Genomic DNA, 13,357 nt, shown 5'->3' on the forward strand with positions numbered 1-13,357 from the left:
AAATTCTAACCTCTATTCTTTTTTCTCCCATTGGATTTATTAAAGGGCTTGGTAGTCATCTAGGCTTGATATTTAATTCATTTGATGGGATTTAGAGGATAATTTGATTGATGACAAGCACTACAAGCCCAACTTTAGTGATGGGTACAAAAGTCTTTAAAGACTGAAACTTGCCTTAGGGGCATTCACTTACATAACTTTTAAGTGAAGTATCAACTGATTAATTGAGTACCCTGTCCTCACGACAATTAAAATGTCAAAGTTTACTAAGTAATGGGATAATTTTAATTTGACCTGGGATGATTAGTAGAACAATCTGATAAGTTCAAAATGAACTCAGATGTTTCAAGGGATCTTTAAAACAGTTTAGGGTATTTCCCCGAACACTTTAGAATTTCTTGGATATTTTGAAGGATAAATTGAACTTGTTGTATTTTGTTCTAAAGTCATCCATTAAGATCTTTTGGTACTCAATAAGTCATAGTTTGGAGTCTGTAAGATACACCTTCATTTACTTCTCCAATTTATTTAAATTTATCCAAAATTATATACATGTTGTAAAAGCTAATCTTTCAATGGGAATGCCAAGAAGATGACACTTAATGCTTTTACAATGTTATTCAATTTCTATCATTTTACTTTCACTAAAAAATATCATAACTTGCAAAATCAAAACAACTTTTTTAAAAATTAATCAACATTTCATAACCTAAAACAAACTATTTCAAAGGTAACCATAAATCTTTTAAAATTTCACTAAACTTAAAATGTTCTTTAAAATTTACAGGAGTCCCTCAGAGGAGTTAACCCGTGGTTGCTAACGAGATCTCCTCGGTTTAAATGAGTTTCATAACTTGTTTAAGCTAAGTAAATTCAAAAGAAAATTGTGATAACAGAACGAGAGAACCGTGGGATCCTAATCGGTGTCGCTCTAATCAACTTTAACATTCCTCATGATATATAAATAACCATAAACTTAAGAAACACTTGATTTGACATCATGACTTGACACATTAGAAAATTTAATCTTGCTACGATAAGGAGCTTAGAGCTAGCATTGTGGGCAGCACGACCATCTTCAACAGCAAAACATGCCTATACCAGCTAAACCATTCCTTAGAATTAAACAACTGAGCCATACGATTTCAAGTTTATCTGCCTAGTGCAACATAAATCCTCAACATTTCCTTAAGCCTTTGTATGGCTCTGCTATATAATATAAGCCCTAACCTATCTTAGGATTTTGAGGTTATCATTCGTCATAACCAAATCCTCATATCTTCCATGCTATTTGTGTGATCGTTTCACACGAATGTAAGCCCTAATTAAAAAAAATTGACAGGATGAAACATGTAAATAATTCTCCTCTAAATTAAAACCAAAACATAGGATAGCTTGAAAAGTCACCAAGGTTTTCCTCGGGATTCATGATATCCCCAAGTTCTTCTTCCTTTGGATTCCAAAAATAAATTGTTCCAAATTTGAGTCATTCCTCTTTCACACCACTTTGCCAAAAATAAATTGTTCCAAATTTGAGCCATTCCTCTTTCACACCACTTTTCCTGATATCCTTAAAAAGTCCTATCCTTTAAAATTCTTGAAGACAATATTCCTAGATTTTTATCAAGAGTTTCCTTAGGTGACTTTGGTTATCTAAAATGTAATTAACTATAAGAGCTTGTCTTTATAAGAAAGTTTCAAGAACCCAACTTAAGATAAATCATATTTAATTTTTGATATTAAATAGGGAAAGTTCTCGACTTATAATAAAATGGTTTCACAGACCAGACAAATGTCATATATTTCTTAGTTTTTTTTATTGAGCCTCACTGTCAAGTCATGTGTTTATATTTCAAGATAGATAGATAGCTTGGGGTATAGTGCTCTTCCATCTAAACTTTGAAATATATGGTTGCTAGGGTTTTAGAGGTGATGGAGCTGCTTGGAGAAGTGGTGGTGTTGGATTTAGAAGCTTGCTTTCTCTTCGACGTGTGCTTGAGGTTTGTGGAATTTGTTGAGGTCTTGCCCGGGAAGATCTTTGTTGAACAGTGTTACTGTTCAATTGATTTGCTGAAGTTGTTGCTAATCTCTGCTCTTTCTGTTTACAGTTTTGGCCTTGGAACTGTATTAGTCCTTTCATCCTTTCTGTAGTTGTACTGTTTTGTGCTCCTTTTGATTTTGGAGTCCTACTACTGATTTCATCATTTTACTGTTCTTGAGTTCTTTGGGTTGTGTTTCCTCAATGGCCTTCCCCATTGATGCTGATACCAATGTCCAATGGACCAAGGCAACCTTTGCTGATGTTGTTGGAAGTGGTGTTGAAGTGCCTAAATCCTTTGACCACTTAGTTTTCCCACAATGTCTTCATGATGATGCTGCTGGGAGGCAGGTTTGCCCCTTTGTCAATCCTTTAGGGTTGAAGGAAGGGGAGCCTACCATCATCTTCTCTCCCCAGGAAATCAACGAACTGAATGAAACAGTTAAGCTTACTCTAGTGGGTAAGTTTCAGTGTGGCCTCCGTAAGATGGACTTGGTAAGGAGGTACTTTGAGGATTTGAAACTTGCAGGAGCTTGGAGACTGGGTTTAATAAATGGAAGGCACCTTTTGATTTCCTTATTTAATGAAGAAGATTATGCAAGGGTGTTTGTAAAACAGACTTTGATCATTAATGGTGTCCCAATGAAATTGTAGAAATAGACTCCAGAGTTTGATCCCACAAAGGAACCTCGTGTAGTTCCAATGTGGTTCAAATTTGCTAATTTACCAATTCAGTATTTCCATCAGAATGTGCTATTCAGCATTAGTATAGTGCTTGGTTGCCCCCTGAAAATTGATGCCCCCACTTATAATGTGGACAGACCACCTAGAGCTAGAGTCCTAGTTGAGAGGGACATTACTTTGACTGATATTGATAGGGTTTGGATTGGAACTACTGAGGAAGGTTTCTAACAGAAAATAGTTGTGGAACAAAAGCCTATCTATTGCCAACATTTTAAAATGTTTGGACATAATGTGAAGATGTGTTATAGACTACACCCTCCAAATAAAAAAAGAGCTCTAGAGACTAGAACAACTAATTCCAAGCCAGTTGGGACAGCTGTTGAATTGGCTGGGGGTGTTGATGCTACTGATGTGGAGGTAAATAACACAATTGAGATTGTGCCAAGTAGTAATGCTGGGGAGCAAGGGGATGAACTATGCATTAACAGTAATTTAAAGGAAAAGATAATACAAGATGAAAGCTTATTAAACATAAACCCCTCTAGGGTTGAAGATCATACTATCAATCTAACAGAGGATTGGCAGGTCCAAAAAAGCCGTAAGAAGAAAAAAGGTAAAGTTGAAAATAAAAAGCCTATGGTGGGACCTTCTAATGTGGATCACCTTCCTCACCTTCCTAGGACCACCTTCCTAGGACTAGGGGAAAGGGAGGACCTTTTCTCAATGATTAAGTTCCTTGTTTGGAATATTAGGGGTATTGCTCACCTCTCCTCTCTAAAGTGATTAAAAAATTTTATGAGAATTCATAAAGTGTGGTGTTTTGCCATTCTTGAACCATCAGTTACTAAAAATTCCCAAAAAATTCAGAAAAATTTCCCTCAATTTGATCATTTCTCCAATTCTAATAATAAAATTTGGCTTTTTGCTGGAGCTAAACTTCAATGATATGTGTTGTTAAACCATTCCCAATTTGTTCACATCCAATTCGTTCACATCATTCCCAATTTGTTCACATCCAATTCCATATTGGAGCTCAAATTGGATATGCCACCTTCATTTATGCTAGCAGTCTTGCCTTTAATCAATCCACCTTATTGACTGAGTTAACTCAAATTGGCCAGTCTCTGAACGCTTTTTTTATTTTGGGGGGTGACTTAAACTATATCTCTTCTCCTTCTAAATGAAGAGGTGGTAGGCCACCTATTGTTTCTGACATGAATAGATTCAATGACTTTCTTTCTAAGGCTGAATTATTTTATTTAGGGTATCAAGGTCCTGACTTTACTTGGAGAAGGGGTTCCATGTGGGAAAGACTTGACAGAATTCTTGGTAACTCAAAATGAGTTCAAACCTTCCTATTCACTGTCATTTCTCATTTGGCTATGGCAGGTTCTGACCATAGGCCTCTCCTGTGCACAATCCAAAATGCTGAAAGCCCATATGAAGCTCCTTTCAGGTTTCAAAACATGTGGACTCTCCACCCTCATTTTGTGGAAGTAGTAGGTAAGGTTTGGAGGTCTGAAGGTGATACTAATCCCTGGATAAATCTGTGGAAACTCCAAAAGAAGGTGGCAGCTAAGCCGAGGAATTGGAATTGGGACACTATTGGTAATATACATGAGAACTTAATTAAAGCTCAAAGTAAAGTGCTTAACATGGAAGACAGTTTCCAAAGGGGTTTAATTTCTGAAGTTGACCTCCATAAAGCTAATGAAGAGCTGTTACTCCATACCAGTTACACAGAATGTTTTCTGAAGCAGAAAGTTGTTGTTACCAAATTTATGGAAGGAGATAGAAACTCAAGTTATTACCATGCTTGTATTAACTTTAGAAGGAAAAACAACATGATTTTATCTATTTAGGATTCTGCTGGCCATAAGCTAACTGATGCTGAGAATATTGCCCAAGATGCTGTAAATTACTTTCAAAATATCTTTAAGAAGCAGTCTCCTTCTAGAGCTCAAATCAAGATGGAAATATTCTTTGATTGCAAAGATTATGTCCATAATCTAAATCTAAATACCACTCCATTAGAAGGTGAAGTTAAAGCTGCCTTGGACTCTATTGATGACCATAAGGTAGCTGGCCCTGATGGCTTCACTACAAAATTTTATAAAGCCACTTGGAATATCATCTGTGGGGGGTTTGTTGATGTTGTGCAAAGCTTCTTTAGAGGTATTGATCCCCCTAGATATTTTACTGCTTCCACTATAACCTTGATTCCTAAAAATTCCAGCAGGATAAGATGGGGAGATTTTAGACCAATCAGCCTAACTAATGTCATTTCTAAAGTTATCAGCAAGATTATCAGCACCAGACTTCAACCTCTTCTTCAGCAGCTTATCAGCAAGAATGAGGTGGCTTTTGTGAAAGGAAGGCAAATATCTGATAACATCCTTTTGGCTCAGGAACTGCTACTAGATCTAGACAGAAAATGTAGAGGTAGCAATCTCATTATGAAATTGGATATTCAAAAAGCCTATGATACAATTAACTGGAATTTTATTTTGGCTGCCTTGACTGCTAGGGGCTTCTCTGGGGCCTTTGTCAATCTGATTAGAAGATGGCTCATTTGCAGCAACCATTCTATCTTAATTAATGGAAAAAGCCAAGGTTTCTTCAATGCCACTAGGGGAATTAAACAAGGAGATTCCTTGTCCCCTACTATCTTTATTTTGGCTATGGATTATCTTTTTAGGCTTCTTAATCAAAAGTTTCTATCTTCCCCACATTTGGACTATCAGCACAGATCCAATATTAGTGTGAGTCATATGTCCTATGTAGATGATATAATCATTTTCTCTAGGGCTACCAAGAATGAAGTGAAGTCTCTCAATCAAGTACTTAAACACTTCCAAAGATCATCTGGTATGTATGTCAAATTTTTGCTAGCTCTCATACTCTTCCACAGATTAAACAATGGATTGCACAACACACTGGATTTAGCTTGGCCTCTTCACCTATCAATTATCTTGGTGTTCAATTAATAAAAGGGAGAACTAAACAAATTCATATCAATGGGGTGATCAAATTCAGAAACAACTTCAATGTTGGACAAATTACTTCTTATCAAATGGAGGTAGGATCACTCTTCTCAAAAGCATCTTAACTTCTATCCCTTCCTATGCTCTTTAGATGTTCACTATGAAGAAGGGGACCAGATAAGGCTAGGAAAAATGTTTAATAATTTTCTTTGGGCTGGACAGAAGAAACAGTCTCATTAGTTAGCTTGGCATAAATTGTGTAAGCCTCTACATGCAGGTGGTTTAGGCTTTAAGGATTTCCAGCATCTCAGTGTCATTAATCTTTGTAAACTCTGGATAAAGTTTAGAGCCCAAGATAGTCTTTGGGCTTTGTTTATGAAGGGGAAATACTGCAGGACTGTACACCCTAACTTGGCTGAGAAAAAAGTTGGGGATTCTAGGCTGTGGACTAAACTTTTGGAGGTGAGGCATCAAGCTGAGGATCTATTTATTTGGGAACTTGGAGAAGTACAAATTAATTTTTGGCTAGATAAATGGATTTGGAATGGGGAAAGAATTGACACCTCTAATCCAAAATTTGGAACTAAAGTGAAGGAATTCTGGACTGAAAATCAATGGAATTGCAATTTGCTGGCAACCATCTTAACTGAAGAGCAAATGTATTGGGTGAAGAAAACTAAAATCAATCCTGGAGAAAAAGATAGAATCATCACTAGACAGGCCCCCTCACAAAAAACTTTCAGCTTACATTTTCCAAATATTGTATCATTGGCAACCTGTTATGTGGGGGAAATTTATTTGGGGGAAGTGGTTGACACCTTTAATGTCTTTTTTTTTGCTGGAGGCTGTGGAAATCTTTCCTACCTTGTGATGATATTTTGAAATTGAAAGGGCTTAGGGGTCCCTCTTGTTGTTGGCTGTGTAGTAAGGATGAAGAAAGTCTGGAACATTTATTTTATTCCTGTAGTTTCTCCCAAAGGGTTTGGTCTGGTTTATTGAATCAGCTCAGAATTGATACTCTGAAAGTAAGTTGACAGAACTTTTTGGAATGCTGGAAGGAGTGGCTAAAAGCTAAAATGATAATCATTCCTTGTGTTGCTGCTTGGTTCATTTGGATGTGTAGAAATCATGTTAAGTATGAAAATATGAAACCTTTGGATAAGGCAGTGGTTCTAAATTGTATTTCCTATCTCCAAAAGATTATAGTGCATCAGAAGTTTCCCAATATTTTCCTGATTTAGATGCACAGTGGTATTAATATGAAGATAAGCAAGCTTACTTTGGTCCTTTGGACCCCCCACTTAAGGGATGGTTGAAGGCTAATACTGATGGAAGTTTCTCTAAGGAGGTTGCTGGTGTGGGAGGAGTTATTAGGAACTTTCAAGGAAAGTGCATTTTTTACTTTTCATCTCCTACTTGGGCTAATGATGCACTTGAAACTGAAATGATAGCCATCTTCTGGGCTATCTACCTTTCCAAGAAATGTAACATCTCTAAATTGGTGATAGAATCTGATTCTGGTAGCTGCATCAGAATTCTGAAAAATGTTGAAGCTGCTCCATGGAACCTTGTTTGGTTGCACAATAATATTAAAAGACTGTTGATTAACGTTGATGTGGATTTCCAACACATTCTTAGAGAAGGAAACACTCCAACACACAGTTTGGCAGTCAGAGGGAAGGAAACTGAAGAGATTGCTATAGGGACTATACCTCCTAATCAGTTAGCTCTCCTACTACATGGAGACACCTTATCCATTCCTTATCTTCATTGTAGAGATTGATTTTTTTTCTGGGGGGTACATAAAATGTTCTACTTAGATATCTATGTTATTATTTTTCTAATGTTATTAAAAGTACTATCTAGCTTCTTTGGCAGGGTTTGGAGCATTTTTAGTATGCTTTTGGGCTTATCTCCAATCCTACTAAGAGTAATTTTTACTGTTCTAAATAGATCACTATTGCTAAAATGAATTGGATTCGGGATTTATTTAGATAAGCTAAAGGAGACTTTCCTATGGTATATCAGGGTTTCAATCTTGATTAAGGCCATCCTAAAATGCATTTGTTTGAGAATATTATTAATAAGATTAGGAAGAGGATTATGTCTTTGGATAATCTTCTTCTTTCTTATAGTGGTAAGGTGATGTTACTTAAAAATGTCCTTACTTCTATTCCTTTATTTACCTTATGTTTTATTAATATGCCTTATTCTATTTGTATGAAGCTAAAAGGTATTTTTAACAATTTTTTGTAGGCTGGTAAGGATATTTCCGTAAGGGTAAGTCCCTTTGGGTTAAGATGTTGCATTTGAAATATTGTAAAGATGTGCATCCTTTGGTTTTTGATAGTAAAACACAGGATTCTTTTGTTTGGAAAAGTATGCTTAAGGTGGCTAATTGTACTAAATCTTTTATTTATTGGGATCTTGGTGCAGGCAAGTGTACTTTTTGGTATGATAATTGGATTTGTTTGGGTCCTTTAGCTGATAGCTATGGAGGACCTTTTGATGTTAATTTACAGGTACAGAAGATATGGAATAGTAATGTTTGGAATATTAATAAGCTTGCTAACCTTGTTAATAGTGAGGATTTGGCTAGTATAGCTAAAGTTCCTATTAGTTAGGGTCCTGATAAAATCAAGCTTAATGTTAGGTTGGGTTGGTCTGCTACTAGGATTTTCTCTACGACTCTTAATACTTCCCAAGGAATGGATTTAAGGTGGATTTGGAATGATTTGATTGAACCTACTTAATCTTTTTTTCTATGTGGTGCCTTTTACATAAAATTCTATATACTGATAATAATTTAAAGCTTAGAGGTTTTAAGATTTCCTTCTATTTGTTATTTCTGTAAGATGCATGTTGAAACGTTGGAACATATTTTTTGTACTTGCTTTTACGTTACTGATTTATGGAAGAGGGTGTTTACACTCTTTGAGTATGCTAGTAATTGTAATCATAGCAGTTATATTACTAAATTGATTGTGGTTTGGCAAAAGGATGGGTCGAAGCTTTATAGGTCTGTTCCTATTATAATTTTTTGGTTTATTTGTTGTGCTTGAAACAATTGTAAGCATGATGGCCAAGTTTTTTTCTAGTTCAATTTGTTTTCATTCTATCAAAAGTTGTGTTCATAAAATGTTGAAATATGAGAACTTTAAGCCTTCTTGTAATACTAGTGCTAAGCATATGTTGCTGAATTTTCATATTGATTTACCGAGAAAAATAAAGCTGATATTATTTAAGTTCATTGGGCTGCTCCTATTAATGGATTTATTAAGCTCAATATAGATGGTAGTGGGAGTAAATTTGTTGCAGGTATTGGTGTTATTTGTCGAGACTCTTCTGGTAAGGCTAGTGTGTGGTTTTCTGCACTTGTTGTTGCTTCAAGTGTTATTGAAGCTGAAGTTGAGGCTGTGATTATGGGACTGGAATTGGCTTTAAAATGTGGTTGGAAAAATTTAGAAGTTGAAATGGATTCTTTTGATCTTTGGTCATTTTGTTGTAGAAATAAAGATTATCTTAGAATCTTATAATTCAATTGAATAGAGTTTTTGCTCTGACGTTGGTATGCAGGTTCGTTGGCTTTTCATTCATCGTGAAGGAAATATATGTGCTGATTGGGCTACTAAGCAAGGGATGCTGACTCAAAGAGTTATTTTTTCTAATAAATTTTTGAAGATTCTTAAGTGTTTTATTGCAGGTGATATGATGGATTCCCCTTATATTTGTATTTTTTCTTGATTTTTGTTTTAGTTATTTTGGGTGTAGTGTGAGTTGTTCTTTTATTTTTGTGGATTATGAACCTTTTTTATTTTGTGTAAGTTGTATAGGGTTTAGGTTGGGTTCCTTTTCCAGTCTTTGTATTTTTTGTTATTTTTTTTATAAGTTGGAGTTGTTTAGTGCTCTTTATTAAAAAATTAAAAATAAAAAAATAAGAAAAAATCAAACGAAGTCAACCTAGGTAAATCTTATTAAATTTTAGTCGATTTAGACAAGTTCAAAGATAATCCAAGGGGCAATCAGCCTACTAAGGTTAACTTAGATTACCAGGAGACACATCTTTAGATTAGTTCAACCCAACTTGAACTAATCTAAAATAAATCTAAACTTAGGTGATTGGAGGTTAATCAGCGTTTGACTTCTCATACTAGAACAAACACACACTTAGCTTCAAACGAGGACAATTTGGACTAAAGTACCAAAACAACCTAAGTAAAATGTCCTAAAATTCATCCCAAAAGACATTAAAACTTAAACTTGAACAATAAGATGCAACTTGGGTTGAGAAGAGATTTTGGAGGAGGCAACCAATGGCTTCTAACAAATTACCTTCCAATCACTTGTTACTAACCAAACTGCAAACCCTAATGATCTTGGGATGATAGAACCATTAGATTTTTGTATGGTCATCCCAAACAATAAAAATAAAATAAAATGACAAAATAAAAAATTAATCAGCTATTAAATCTTAAGCAGTCTAAAATTTTTAACCCCCAAAATTTGAAAAAGTCATTAAAAATTAAATGTAACCCTAATGAATAAAGATCACCGAATGTAACTTGAACCTTAGATGCTCATGTCTACGAAGATTTCTTAGATGACTCAGCCTATGAATGTTGAAAGGAATCTTTCGATCCAAGTAGGTTTAACCACCTCTCAAACAAATTAGATCAGGATGGTGGAAAGGCTTGGGAATCTTAAACGGGTTGTCTAAAAAAATAAAATAACAACCAACAAATTAAACAAAAATTGTTTCATGCAAACTCTGTTTTGTAGGACTATTGAAGAAAAAATGTAGACGTCACCCTAGATTTACTTTGCATGTTATTATGGTGAGCTAACTCTATTTTATAGAGACAAACATTCAAAACTTGAAGCAAAATGATGAACCTCAATTATACCATCAACAAAAAAATAATACTCTAAGAAAGTTTGGAATCTTTGGAATTTTGTTACTCTTAGGATAGGACTTCAACATTCCTTTCCTTGATAATGACATTTGAACTTTCTGAGAAAATAACCTTGACTTATCATGCTATTAACAATGGGGACTTGTCATTATAGGGGGATGTGAACTCTAGAATAGGTACATCAATCAAAATTCTCTGAAAGTTAGCTTTCATAAGGTTTCTTTAGAAATTTATTACTCTGTATTTATATTGTACTGAGGTGATCTCACTTTAGAGTTATGCTTTGGAACTATCAATGCAAAAATTCACTTTACGAAGGCTACTCGTATACTTCATTTGTTTATTCCCACTATTGCCTACCACAATCCTCTGATTTTTCACCTCTTATCACATTCATGAATTGAGATGGAGAATTACTCAGAGAAAATGGCAACATAACAGAATACAAACGGAGACTCCTCAACAACAACAACAAAGATATCAAGAAAATGATGAAATGAAAATTGGCGACTGATACACCAAAATAATGTGTTATTTTAAGTATGCATTTTATGCTTATTTTTGAATATATTGCACTTTAAAAAATGTTATTTTCATATTTTTATTGCAGGTTTATTAATTTTAGGCATTTGGAGCAAAAGTAGCAAAAAGGGGGAAATTTGGAGCTAAAATAAACAACTTTGTGATTTTGGCAGTTGAGGCGCCAGATTGGAGCCTAAAGCGCCATTTTCTAAAGAGCTAGCACTTGAAGTGGCAAAACTGGTGTTTGAAGCACCATTATACAAATAAGCCAGCCTGAAGCGCCAGAACTCAAGACAGCATGAATTTAAGTAAATTGGCGCCTGAAGCACTAGAGATGATACTTGATGGATTAAGGCAGTTTGGGATGAATTTTGAGCAGATTATGAAGCCTTCAAATGCTTTAAATGCCCCAAAGACTGATTTAATGCATCTGGACACTTTGGAAGTTTCTCTAATGAAAGGATATGTCTCTTGAATGAATGGACATGTCTTTTGGGATTCAAAAGGTATGACATTTGGAGAGAATTTTTTAGGGAACATTGAATTCCATTTAAGGGGAGGTAGCCACTAATTAAAAGGAGAGGAGTCTAGGGCTAAAGAGAGGTTCAGTATATAAGAGAGAGAGACTGAGGGACTTAGAAATTTTTTTCTAAGGTTGTAAGAGAAGAGGGAAAGTGAGAGATTTCTTCTTCATTACATTCCTAAGAGAGAATTTAGAGTGCTTATAAAGAGGGAAAGTGCTTAAAAATAAATTCTAGGGATTTGCTTGGGAAGGAGTGAGAGATAAGTTGCGTCTTTTACTTCTTTGTTTTGTAAACTTGTTTTTATATATGAAATTTGTGTTTTCTTATTTCCTTCTCATGAATTTTGAGCACTCTTATTTTTCCTTTTCCCTACTCTGAGATATGGTTTTGTGAAGAATTTATTTTATTTTATACAGTTTTAAAAATCAATAATTTATGATGATTTAAACTTTGATATTCATTTACTTTTTTATCTTGCCAATTGAAATCTTAAAATATTTTGAGAAACATATGATCTGAAAGGGCTATGATCTCTACAGCATGGGAAGAGTCACATTCAATTCATGTTATCCATGAGGTTGAGTGCAAATAAATATAGAAACATACTTTGTTGGATGCAAATTGGAGTTTTTAAGGTGACAAATTAAAATCCCCGATTTGGACCAGTTAATTGGAAACTAATGCGATATTGTTAGCCCTCAGTCAAGGGAGAAGTGGGAACTCTGGAGTGATAGTTGATATCCTCCTTCATGCACTCCAAGTATTGCAGAACTGATCATCCTAACCAGGTGAGGGCCAAACTGGGAGACTCTATGACCTGGAAACAGATGCTGAAAATGAAGGAACAAGATGAAAATCTCTACACTTGGGAGTTGGGTCAATGTAACATCAACTTTTGGCAGGACAAATGGTGCCCAGAGAACACTATTGAACCTTTGGATGAGAATTTGGACAAGAACTTAATGGTGAAGGATTACTGGGAGGGGCAAAAGTGGTCTCAGGAAGTACTCCAAAAGGTTGTCACAGAAAACTCCATGAGGCAGAAATCTAAAATCCAATTTGACAGAAATAATAAGGATAGGATGATTATAAAAGTTAACTCAACCCAAAGTGTGACCCAAGCTATTTACAATCAGCTGTTCACCTGGGAGGAAACCTCTTGGGGTGAAAATTTGTGGAACAAATTCCTATCCCCCTCTATGGATTTCTTCTCTTGGATAGTGTTGAATAACTTAATCCCTACTGATGATATTCTCATGTTAAAGAGCTTGAAGGAGCCTTCAAAATGCTATCTCTACCAGAACAGTGATGAGACAGCTACTCATCTTTTTTTCCAGTGTGACTTCTCAAGGAAGGTTTGGGGATCCCTGACAATTAATTTCCACATCAACACTATCAACTTGGGATGGGAATAACTTAAGAACTACTGATCAGGCTGGAAAAAAGTTAAACTATGTACAATCCCTTTCATCATAGCCTGGTTCATTTGGAAAGCAAGGAACAAAAACAAGCATGAAGAGCATAAGGTGAATACTACAACAGTGGAGGCAAATTGTCTTGTTTATATCAAAAAGCTGATCATTTGGAAGGGGTTTCCAAACATCATTAAGATGAACCATAGCAAGGATCAGATTTGCAGTAAAGTCATTAAAGTCTACTGGAAAAAAACCCAGTTATCCTCACCTTAAAGTT

At 35.2% G+C, this 13,357-nt stretch overlaps 1 protein-coding gene across 1 annotated transcript; it reads left to right on the top strand.

Moving 5' to 3' along the window:
- Nucleotides 1–12,414: 12,414 nt before the first annotated feature.
- LOC110033598 lies at nt 12,415–13,080 on the top strand. The gene has a single exon (XM_020737635.1). The coding sequence runs from the start codon at nt 12,415–12,417 to the stop codon at nt 13,078–13,080; it is 666 nt and encodes a 221-aa protein (XP_020593294.1).
- The last annotated feature ends 277 nt before the right edge of the window (nt 13,081–13,357 follow it).

The sequence above is a fragment of the Phalaenopsis equestris genome, unplaced genomic scaffold (assembly GCF_001263595.1).
Source record: "Phalaenopsis equestris unplaced genomic scaffold, ASM126359v1 Scaffold001235, whole genome shotgun sequence".
NCBI lineage: Eukaryota > Viridiplantae > Streptophyta > Magnoliopsida > Asparagales > Orchidaceae > Phalaenopsis > Phalaenopsis equestris.

What these genes read in the sequence shown, in the direction of transcription:
- LOC110033598 (XM_020737635.1), top strand. Translation starts at nt 12,415, where the DNA reads ATGCACTCCAAGTATTGCAGAACTGATCATCCTAACCAGGTGAGGGCC.